Here is a 12,187-nt window from a genome sequence, read left to right as displayed (position 1 = left end):
CCCACGTAATCACCGTACCCCGCTGTTCTAATACTCCTTTGATTGTAATCCATCAACTCCTGGCGGCCTCTCGTAACTGGTTGGGCACCAGTTTGATTCTCTGTTCATCTGGATAATCCAGTAAATCAAACAGTATTTCTATGTCATCTAACCAATTCTCACAATCTTCAGACGTCTCAACACCCCTCAGAATCGGCGGCTGAAATGACTGAAACTGTTTCAACTGTGTTTCCATCGGAGTTTCTGTCTCATCCATCTGATCAATCGAAGTACTACCCAATTCTCTAATTCTTCTGAGAGGGATATCTGATTACCACAGGGGTTAGTACCACATGAGATAAATCAATCTCAGTCCCTTCCTGATCAGCTTACCTTCTGATCAAGAATTGGTTCTGATTCATTTTCAAATCAAATACATTACCAAATCACTCAGCTATTCAGGTAACATATATTTAAAAGCAGTAAACATAATATCATGCTAGCATACACAATGTAAGTCAACATTATAAGTAAATCACATGCTAGCAATCACATGCAGAAAAGAAAACTCAATCTACCCCGCTCACTCTCTTCTATCTCAATCTCAGGAACCTACAGTTCTAGAACCTACTGTTCTGGAACCTAATGCTCTGATACCACCTGTTGTGGGGACCCGGACGCTAATCATTCCTCTTAATCATCTTTGAGATTTAATTATCAATTAAGATAAATAGGGTATAAATTTTTTTTTTAAAGTACCAAGCGGAAACGTAATGTAATTCAATTCAAATTACATATTAAACATAAATATACAAATCTTGTATTATCTACAAGAATTCAACTAGGTTCAACTATATCTCAGGGCTGAATCCTAAGTTGCTTCGAAGCCCGGATCTCCACGCTATCTAGTCCAGCCTCTTTCTCTCCTTGACCCTGATCCTATCCCACCTGTTGCCATGCACACATACAAACAAGACAACAGCCGGATAACTCCGGTGAAAATTACATTCTCAGTATAAATCATGTATACATGCAATCATAAAAACAATATAAAAGCATATAACAGATATGTCTAACATTTATTCAAATCAGAATATAAATCCATATCAAGAATAAATCCTATTCTAAACATGTACCATCATTAGGAACATAAATCGATATGTACCATACTCAGGAACATAATCAACATAAATCAATATAAACTGTCAATTAAACTCATGACTCCAAATTTAAGACTAGACTAAATCCTAGTCTAGGGATCCCGGTTTCCAGAAGTTAGCATTCCCATATCGACCAACAGTAATAGAAAAGACTCCAGTTCTATCCACGTCGATAGGGTATCGATCACCAGTAATAGAAGAAATACCAATCCTATCCACATCGATATGGTATCGATCACCAGTAATAGAAGAAGCTCGTATTCTATCCACATCGGTATAGTATCTATCACCAGTAATAGAAAGAACTCCGATTCTATCCACATCGATATAATATCGATCACGAGTAATAGAAGAAGTTATGATTCTATACACATCGATACGGTACCGATCACCAGTAATAGAAGAAGCTCCAATTCTATCCACATCGATATAATATCGATAACCAGTAATAGAAGAAGTTATAATTCTATCCACATCGATAGCCAAACATCCGGTAACAGACTTTGGCACAATCGCCAATACACTATCTTGTGACATCGTGCAATGTGCCCGTGGCGATCCCACCACTATCAGGCAGTTCTGTCACAAGACTACTCGTCTAATACCTGCTTTCTATAAATCAAGAGAACAAGTACATCAATCAAATCAATATCATAAGGTAAAGTATGTGATTTAGGGAAACTCGAGCCAAACCTCACTCGAGTTGTGCAATCCCAACTCAACATTAATTTATATCTTTCTCTTCTCGCTCTGACGAAAACGAAGTCCTGCATTCAATCCTGTCCATTCTCAATCTGGTAATAACAATACCGAACAGGCACAATATCAGTATATAACTCAATTCAACACCTGTTCTGATCAATACTCAAATCAAAACATAATCTGATCAATGCCAATCGACATATGATTCTACAATACCATCTCAACCAATACCGAGTCTGATCAATATCAATTTACGGATGTTTCGACGGCATAACAATACAGTCTCGATAACCCCGTCAATTCCAACACCACAGATATAATACCAGAACTCATAATCAATATCGGTGCAATTCATAATTTCAATAACAACACCAATCTGATATCGAATCTCAGTTAATCAATTCCAAAAATCATAACAATTACATAACCAGTCCGTTTCTTAATCAGACTTCGATTCTATGATGTCTAACATGTCAAGAACATCATATATGAATTCCATTCAATTCTGGCAATATCATAATTTCAAATCGTATCTAAACGTAACAAAACTTACATCCAGTTGTAGCCTGCGTTGATAGGAACACAGTACTGCAGTCGGATTACAATTCAGACGGGCGGATCTCGTAAAAATCGAAATTCTACGATTTGGAACCCTTTTTCCCTTTCCTCGAGCTTCTCCCTCGATTTCTTCTGAAATTAACGTTTGTTATATATATATATATACCATTGTTGCATGCCAAAGAAACGTGGCGACTCCTCAATCTGCATGTCTCGCGCATATGCGCGACCCCAACCGGCGCATATGCGCGAGACCTACTGGTCTCGATGCGCTGCTTCACAACTGCTGGCGCATATGCGCGCCTCAACTCTGCGCATATGCGCCAAAGGTATCGTCTCAAAACTTTGGCTTCTGGACTGCTCGCGCATATGCGCGAGACCTACTGTCTCGGCGTTTCAATACTCGCGCATATGCGCCCAAGGTTCTGGACATTCCGCGCATGTGCGCGCTTACACGCCGCGCATGTGCGCGCTTACACGCCGCGCATGTGCGCGAAGGCACACTCTCGCACATGTGTTTCGCGTCTGTTCTCATTTTTCCCGGTCCACTCCGTTCCGTCTATAATCACTTCAATTAATCAAGAAATCATCCTAGATTAATCTCAGATCACGGTAAATATACCCAAATCATTTCCGATTACGGTAATCAAATTCTCGGACATTACAATCTATTTTTTGAAAAAAACACAGTTTCTCACTCATCATGGAATAAGAAAAACTACTTATATTTTGTAAGGTTCAAAATGCGATAATGTAATCGAATTGTATGCAAATCTAGGAATAATGAAAAATGTCTAATTAAATTATTTTAATTGAATTTATTGAATGTGATAGGTATGTTTACATGTTTAAAATATGGTTTTTTACTAGAATGCATAAAACTCTGTTTTAATGATTATTCGAGGCGCGATCGAAGAACGGAGAACGTAAAGGGAAAATATTTTTTATTAAATGATTATTTTTAATTATTTAATATAAGGTATATTGTATATGCTATTTTCGAAAATGATATTTTTTGATATGTTTTTACACGTCGAGACGTATTTTAAATCGGTAATCGATTTTTGACGAAAATAAAGACTTTTTGGGAACTCGACTAATATTTTCGAAAACTTTCCTGAACAAAATATTTTAACTATATTATAGTGGACCTAATGGGCCTATTATACCAATGTTATTGGGCCTAAACTCCTACCTAATTGTTTATATAACAATATAGAGTTTCCAAACCTTAAAACTACTTAAAACCACACGCCTACAAGCACTAGACTCCTAGGGCTTAACTCTCCATCAGCACACGCACCCACACACCACACATCAGCACATTCACGTGAATTGAAGGGAAAAAAAACGCGGCAAGCTTCCTCCCCCGTCTCTCTGCCACCATTCCTCGCATCAAGGATTTTTTTTCGTGCGTGAAATACGGAAAGGCACGCCTTAATCTTCCTTCACTCATCGTTCAAACCATATTATGTGTGTTTATACATGATTGCATGAAAAACATGATCTCCTCTAATATATTTTCATTTTTATGGCTTGCACATGATAAAACTTGAGTCTTCATGCTTTTAAATTCATGTTAATGATGAAAAAAAGGGGCTGTCATGGTAGATACATCAAAAGGGATTTCAGTGTGTGTAAGAGTCCTTAGGGGCCATGGTTCAAGGCTGGTTGAGGCAAGGCTAGGGCTGCACGATTTTTGGGTTGCGGAGAACTAGGGTTTCTCTTTTAGGGCTCTTGAAGGGGTAGGCTGTGGGCTGCTGGGGGCACGTCCAGGGTGTCCTAAGGAGTCGAGTTATGGTCCTAAATAGGTCGAGGGAAGGCTGGTGCAAGGGCTAGGGCTGAAGCCATGAGAGTGGGACGCGCAAGTCTTGTAGATGCACGGGTTGAGGGCTGTTCGTGTAGGGCCTGTAGAGCTTGCTCCAGCAGCTAGCTAAGTGTTCAGTCTAGGTCCTAGGATGGTTGGTTAGGGTCTGGACATGGTGGTTAGGGTCTAGGTTCGAAGGGTGGAAGATGGTTGAAGCTAGGGTTTCGAAAAGAAAGGGGAGAAAATTCCAGCAGTTGTCTAGAAGTCTCCGAGGGTCTTAAGTGTCTTGAATTGGGTTGAAAAAGGGTAAGTTAGGTGTTAATAAGCTATGATTTAAATTTGGTAAAGTTTGGTTAAGTTTCAACTTAATTCGAGTTAAAACGGGATTTAGCTTTAAGTTTCAAAACGAATTGGGAAATTAGTCGAGTAGCTTAAGTTTATGAATAAGAAATGTATATGGGTGTGTTCTAAGGTGTTATGGTAATTTTTGATGTATTCGGGTCGTTTTAAGGTCTAAAGGTAAATTGTAAAAGTTAGGGTTTCAAGGGCAAAACGATAATTTTACACCTGAAAAATGTTAAACGTCCTGGCAGTTCCATGAATTTTGTAATTAATGTTAAAATATTTGTTTTGAAATATTATGGAGGTTTATGATGGAAAACGATATATGTTAAAAGATGTGTTGTATGCTTGTTTTAAAAGAAATTGATATTATTGCATGTTTTTTTATAAAGTGATGGAAACGAGGAAAAATGGTTTGGAATGAAGTGATTTAATTGTGATGGTAAGGAAATGGAGATTCGTGAGGGACGAAGTCCCAATCGAACACGTTTATGGGACAAAACCCCGTGGGAACCCAAAAACCGAATTTCCATCGAAAGGATACCATGATATGTAAGACCAATGTTCAGTTAACGAGTGAAAGTGTCGCTGATATTCCCGCCGACTATAGGCCAATGCGCATAATGGAAAAGTGGTTAATGTTGCATGGAGTCCATAAATACTTGATTTTTCCCTTTAAAAACTCAAATTTGATTATTTGAGGATGTCAAAATATGTAGTTTGAAATTAATATTGAGGAACATTAAATAATGATATTTGTGAATTAAAAATGTGACACCTAAATTAGTACAAACAGCACCTAAATCGATCTCACACATATTTGATTTTACCCTTTTGAGACTCAATTTTGATTATTTTGGGATGTGAAAAAATATAGTTTCAATTAATATTGAATGGTTTTTGATGGTGTCATTTGTGAAGTTAAAATGTAATATCTATATTGATAAAAAGAGTATCTACTTCGAGTCTACAAATATTTGATTTTATTTCATAAATACTCATATCCAAATATTTGAGAATGTCAAAATATTATTTGATGTTAATATTGAGCAGCACTTATGATGACATTTATGAAGTAAAATTGTGATACCTAAATTAATATAGTAAGTCATAATTTGATTCTACAAATGCTTGATTTTACCCTTTAAAAACTCAAATTCGATTATTTGATGATATCAAAATATATAGTTTGAAGTTAATATTGAGTGTCCTTTGATGATGAGATTTGTGAATTAAAAATGTGGTACCTAAATTGATACTAATAAATACCTAATTCGATCCCATATATACTTGATTTTACTCTTTTAAGACTTAATTTTGATTATTTTGGGATGTAAAAAAAATTAGTTTCAAATATATTGAGTGACTGTTGATGTGTCATTTATGAAGTTAAAATGTGATATCTAAATTAATACAAAGAGTATCTAATCAAAGTCTATCAATACTTGATTTTACTCCATAAATACTAAAATTCAATTAATTTTTATGTCAAAATATATTGTTTGAATTTTAGTATTTACCAATTTAGGTACCATATTTTTAACTTTACAAATGATACATCAAAACTCACAAAATATTACTTGAAACTATATTTTTAAAATCTCAAAATAATCAAAATTAAGTCTTAAAAGAGTAAAATCTAGCACATGTGAGATCAATTAGGTGATATTTGTACCAATTTAGGTACCACATTTTTAATTCACAAATCTTATCATCAAATGCCACCCAATATTAACTTTAAACTATATATTTTGACATCGTCAAATAATCGAATTTGAGTTTTTAAAGGGTAAAATCAAGCATTTGTAGAATCAAATTATGACTTACTATATTAATTTAGGTATCACAATTTTACTTCATAAATGTCATCATAAGTGCTGCTCAATATTAACATCAAATAATATTTTGACATTCTCAAATATTTGGATATGAGTATTTATGGAATAAAATCAAATATTTGTAGGTAAAATCAAGTATTTGTGAACTCGAATTATGTCTTATTTGATTAATTTAGATATCACATTTTTGCTTCAAGAATGTCATCATCAGTGTCACTCAATATTAACTTTAAACTATATTTTGACATCCCCAAATAATTGGATATGAGTATTTATGGAGTAAAATTAAGTATTTGTAGACTTTAATTAGATACTCTTTATAACAACACCATCAAAAGTCACTTAATATTACTTGAAACTCAAGTATTTTCTTACACATTTGAAGTATTCAAAGTATTCAAATGACCAAATCAAATATCTGGAACCCCAAAATAGGTATGTAATCGGCCAAAATAAGTACTTTTTCTAATTTTATGATGAGTGAGAAACTGTGTTTTTTCAAAATATAGATGACATGAATAAGTCATCTTAACACATTTTCAATGAAAAGACTGACAATGATTGAATTTATGGTGATCGTTCAAAAATCTAATATTTTCTTACACATTTAGAGTATTCAAAGAGCCAAATCAAGCATTTGAAACTCCAAAATAGATACTTTATAGGTCAAAATAAATACTTAATCTTATTTCATGATGAATGATGAAATATGTTTTTTATAAAAAAATAAAATGACATGAATAAGTAATCCTAATTCATTTTCCATGAAAAGACCAACAATGACTGAATTTATGATAATTTCTACAAAATATAGTATTTTCTTATATGTTTGGAGTATTTAAAAAGTGAAATCAAATATATGAAATCCCATCATAAATACTAATTTGGTAGATGAAGAAGACAAAGTACTGAATTTTAGATTAAAAAATACAAAATTTTTTTTTTTCCAAATATACCCCTAAAAAATTTCGATTTTAGATTCTTAATTTAAATTTATATTTTTATATGGTCGTAAATTCATCTTTTGAATGGAATACAATGGAATCCCGATTATCAAATTTCTCCATCGGCCGCGGCTAGTACGCCCACGCCCAATTCACTTGAAGTTTTCTTGGAGATTGTTGAAATTGAGGGTGGACCTCGATATGGACGGCGGTGGGATAGATTCGGACGGCCGTGAATTCAAGAATGCACAGGAAATGTGGCGTGAAGAGGTGGGAGAAGCAGATCCTCTGAAGAAATCCCAGTGGTACTCCCAAGGCGTCGGCTATTGGCAAGTATGGAGCCCCAATTTTTTTTTTAATCAAAATTTTTTTGATTTCTACTTGTATTTATTTGGTGATTGTCTTGGTCGGTCGGGGAGGAAAAGGGTGTGGAGGCGACAATGGATGGAGTGATGGGAGGCTATGCGAATATCAACGAAGCTGATATTGTGGCCAGTGAGGCGTTCTTGAAAACGATTTTGAGTGAAAAATTTCCTCATGGTAGCAGAGGCCTAAATCTCGTTGCTCTTGGTAACCTTCATCGTCCTAAAACCCGCTTAGAGATTTGTAAATACTTGTATTTTTATTACATCTGTCTTCAACAAACATCTTTTCACCAAAATTTAGTCGAAGAAAACGCTCACCATTTATCTGTCGAATAAATGCTTCGAGGTTTCTGTTTTGAAGCTCTGTTTTCGTGGAAAACCAAGTAGGTAGCTGCATCTAATAGTTGGTTAGGGTATTTTCTAGATTGCTTCTTCAACTGATATTGTGATTCTTTATAACATTCTGCTCTCGAACTATTTAGCGAAACAGTCTGTCTTCACTGGCTGCTGTTTTAAAATTGACTGTTTTCTGCAAATCCTGGTAGATTGTGGCTCGGGAATTGGGAGGATATCCAAGAACCTTCTTATTAAATATTTCAATGAGGTAGTTCTCCTAACCCTTGTGTACATATTTCTTTATGTGGTACATCTGAATTGCCAATACCATGTTATTCTAGAGGGAGAATGGCCACTACATGATGCCACGAATAATTCTTCCCATTTGTTTTCTCCTCGTGTTTTATTGTTTCATAGACTATAATTACGTTTTCTTTTCATTTGTTGTTTTTAGTTCTTCACTTCCCTTTTTCCCCTTCTCATTACATGAAACCTAAGTAGTCAGGATTGTTTCATGGGTAAGTTCAATGACGGTAGGCAAGTCCAAGGCATCATGTTTTAATTGCGACAAAGATGGTGCTTTCGCTGTATCTTTTAAGTTCTGGTCCCTGAATGCTGTATGTATTTTGGGCATATTAAATGTAAATTTCAAATTTTAAGTATTATCTTGTAATTGTTGTTGTACTTGTTACGAATCAGGTTGACCTTCTTGAGCCTGTTGCACATTTTTTAGATGCTGCTCGTATAAATTTGGCACCAGAAAGTTTGATCGTTGCGGAGGAGCACAGAGCTGTCAACTTTTTCGATGTTCCACTTCAGGTAGAATGTTTTTTTTTTATATTTATTGTCTAAAATATAGTTATCATTTGCAAAAGGTAAGTTTTCCCTCTTGGCCATGTGACCATTTTAGTAGAAATGAAGGAAAAAAGGTTCGCATTTTTATTCAAAGTGGTATCATTTGATTGGGGAATGTTGTTTTAATGAAATTTCTAGTCAGGTTTTTTCGTAAATGAGTGAACGTGATTGGCAACTTGATAACTAGGCAATTCCTAGGTTCGTTTCTTTATGATCTGGTAGCGATTCGGTCGTATCTCACTCAAATTAATCTATCTCAATCAAATTAATTAAAATGAAGTTGCGTGAGTAGGGGATCATTCCCACGAGGAGGTGCAAATTTATTGTGCTAAAAATTGAAAACAATAAAATAAAATATGGAGATTTTTTTAAATTTATCCCAAGGACAAGTAAAATAAAAATTGAATTTAATAATATGATAAGTAGCATGCAAATAAAAATTTAATTTACTAACAATCAATGAAAACAAGTCTTGTTAGGTTGACTACATCTTTGAAATATATTAGCTCGATCATCAAATCTCTTAAAATTAATAATGTTTGAATATTCATAATTGAAAATGTACTATTTTTAGTCAAACAGAAACAAGTGTTCTAGTTTAAACCTTAACGATTAATTAACTCGAATTCAGTCAATTAATGTTTAAATTAAAAGATAACTTTAAAACTAGTAAGAATGATGAATCTATTTTAACACAAACAGAAGCGGTTGCATTTAATTTTGTCAAATTGTCCTTGTGAATTAATAATTAATAAATTCAAAAGAAAAATTTATTGTTGTAGTTGCTTCAAAACTTAGATGGATCAAACAATTGTAGATTTGACATCTAATTTGACCTTAGATTGCATGAAAAATATCAGTTGATAAGGCTAATAAACAAGCACACAAGCATGATCAATAAAATCAAACACACACTTGATACTCAAGCCAAAATTATACAATATAGAACTTATTTAATTCTTACGAGAAAATAAAATAACAAAGTATCATCTTCTAACCAAAAATTAAAAGTTAGCAGCGCAATTTCATAAAATCAACTAGAAAATTATTAGTGTAATGAAATCTGAGAGTAAAAGAGAATAAAAGAAAACACAAGAAATGACCTAACTGCCAAGGAGAGCTAACAAGTGCCGAAGTCCCATCAGTCTCAGAGATTGTTTTTTATTAGCTGTATTTCTTTAAGGGAAAAAAAATTTCAATTTGCCCAATCATTTTCAATGTTTTTCTTATATTCCACTTTTAACTTTTTTTTCGTGGAATCTAAATCGATGTATTGTAGTTCATCTAATCGAATAGTCTCTGGGTCTCTTTGGCATTCTTTTTTAGGAGTTCACCCCTGAAGCAGAGAGGTATGATGTCATATGGGTGCAGTGGTGTATTGGACATCTTTCAGACGACGACTTTGTATCATTTTTTAAAAGAGCAACGGTAAGAAGATTCTCTCTATTTAAAGTAGCAATGTACATAGAGAAAGATTATTACAGTTTCAATATTATTGAATATTTGATTTTTTCTCTAAGATCAGATTTAATCTCCATGTGGGCATGCATTCTATGAATGTCAGAGTCCTGTAAATATTTCTAATCTGTTCTACCATTCTATTTTATTTAATACAGTTCTATGATAATTTTAGTGATCACTTGGGATGTTTTGGACCTGTTCTGCGGCTTCTGTAATAGCAAGAGTTGGTGTGGAACTCTGTAGAGAATCTTTTGTTTGCCAATGAATCTTGTACAGTAGGAGATCCTTGTTAGTTTCTGAAATAAGATAATGTGGCAATTTTCAACTATCTGAAGGACATTTTTTAAGGTTAACAAGATTTGTTGCCGTCTAAAGTATAAAAGGCTAAATCAAACTTGTATATTTTGACATTCAAATCTCAAGGAACTCGGAGTATTGTGGTGTTGTAAAAAATCTGAATTGTGGTTTGACTACCTTTTCCTCAGTAGTTTATACATGTATTGAGCTCGTTATGATGCATGGCGTATCCTTTCCCATAGGTTGGTCTAAAACTCGGTGGACTTTTTGTTCTGAAGGAGAACGTTGCTAGAAGTGGTAATAAATCTTTTCCCCCTTCAATCCATCTACTTTCCTGAATGATGCATGTGTGGGTCATGTTCTCCATGGTCTGAGATCAAGTAATTGTCGTTTCTCACTTTCATTAAATTTTTTCCAAGGTTTTGTTTTGGATAAAGAAGACAAGAGTGTCACCAGATCGCACTTATATTTCAAGCAGCTTTTCAAGCAGTGTGGACTGAATATATACAGAATGAAGGTATGTTGCCATATCCCAATTCTGTAATATGGTAGAAAAGCTAGCACCCTTGAGTGCTTGATAGTTGATACTATATATATATATATATATATATATATATATATTGACGAATATCAAGTTGGTTTTCGATTTTTCAGGATCAAAAGGGATTCCCAGACGGATTATTCCCTGTAAAGATGTATGCATTGACAGGTGAATCTTCTCTGAGAGTTGGCATGCCAAGATCAGCAAAGAAGCTACCCAAAAGACCTGGAATCATCTAATGATTATCAACAATCACATTCTTGTACTATTTTTGCAAACCAAGAACTACTCCTAAGGTTTTTTTTTGTGTGTGTCGATGTTAGTCTTAATCTCATTTTCATTGGGCTCGTGGTCGTGCAGGCTCTAGGAATTGAATTCAAATGACACCCAATTCAGGTAATGAGAAAACAATACTATCTGAATACATCCAAGTTTCAGCTTGCTCAATTCGTCCATTGGACGATGGTGAGAGCGAATGGATTCTTCTTTGTTTGGCTTGTTACCTTTAAATTCGTGTGTAGCATATATTTTATGAAAAATATTCACACCTTGATACTATCAATGGTTGTATGCTATGCGTAAATTTTAATTTTTTTTTTCTGTTTGTTAAACTTGTTGGAAATCGGTCGGGAAATATTAAAAAATTTTATTTGACATTCAAATATTGTCTTTGTATATTCGTATGATTTGAACAAATAAAATTAATAGGACGTTTAAGAATATATTTTTAGTGAAAAAATTACTTGGCATCAACTATTTCGGTATTGACAGAGATAGTTCTTGTAGTATATCTTCTTGATTTTCAATCAAGTCCACGACTGAAATATTTGTTCATCCAATTGCACTAGAAAATTTAGAGAAATTTTATCGTTGAGATCAATAATCCAAAAACCGGTTCAAATCCTAAAATTATTTTAAGCTTGAGATGACAAATTTTTGGAGAGTTTTGAGAATTGATTTTCGAAAATCATGAGTGTGGAGGCTATGGTTTCGTATCTCGTT

At 34.1% G+C, this 12,187-nt stretch overlaps 1 protein-coding gene across 2 annotated transcripts; it reads left to right on the top strand.

Annotated features, from left to right (window-relative positions):
- Positions 1-7,402: 7,402 nt before the first annotated feature.
- Positions 7,403-11,743, top strand: LOC142521077 (alpha N-terminal protein methyltransferase 1). 2 transcript variants are annotated; one of them, XM_075624269.1, is made up of 9 exons: positions 7,403-7,663; positions 7,756-7,900; positions 8,241-8,299; positions 8,731-8,850; positions 10,213-10,314; positions 10,887-10,941; positions 11,064-11,161; positions 11,299-11,447; positions 11,546-11,743. In XM_075624269.1, exons 1-8 carry the CDS (start codon positions 7,415-7,417, stop codon positions 11,422-11,424), a joined length of 954 nt encoding a protein of 317 aa, XP_075480384.1. In that variant the 5' UTR covers positions 7,403-7,414; the 3' UTR covers positions 11,425-11,447; positions 11,546-11,743. The 2 variants fall into 2 exon arrangements, with proteins under 2 accessions (XP_075480384.1, XP_075480383.1); XM_075624268.1 differs by having other exon boundaries at positions 11,299-11,743.
- Positions 11,744-12,187: the final 444 nt, after the last annotated feature.

This window comes from Primulina tabacum, chromosome 12, assembly GCF_025594145.1.
Source record: "Primulina tabacum isolate GXHZ01 chromosome 12, ASM2559414v2, whole genome shotgun sequence".
Classification (NCBI taxonomy): domain Eukaryota; kingdom Viridiplantae; phylum Streptophyta; class Magnoliopsida; order Lamiales; family Gesneriaceae; genus Primulina; species Primulina tabacum.
Note: the sequence above shows the minus strand (reverse complement) of the source record. Positions and strands in the feature narration are given on the sequence as shown.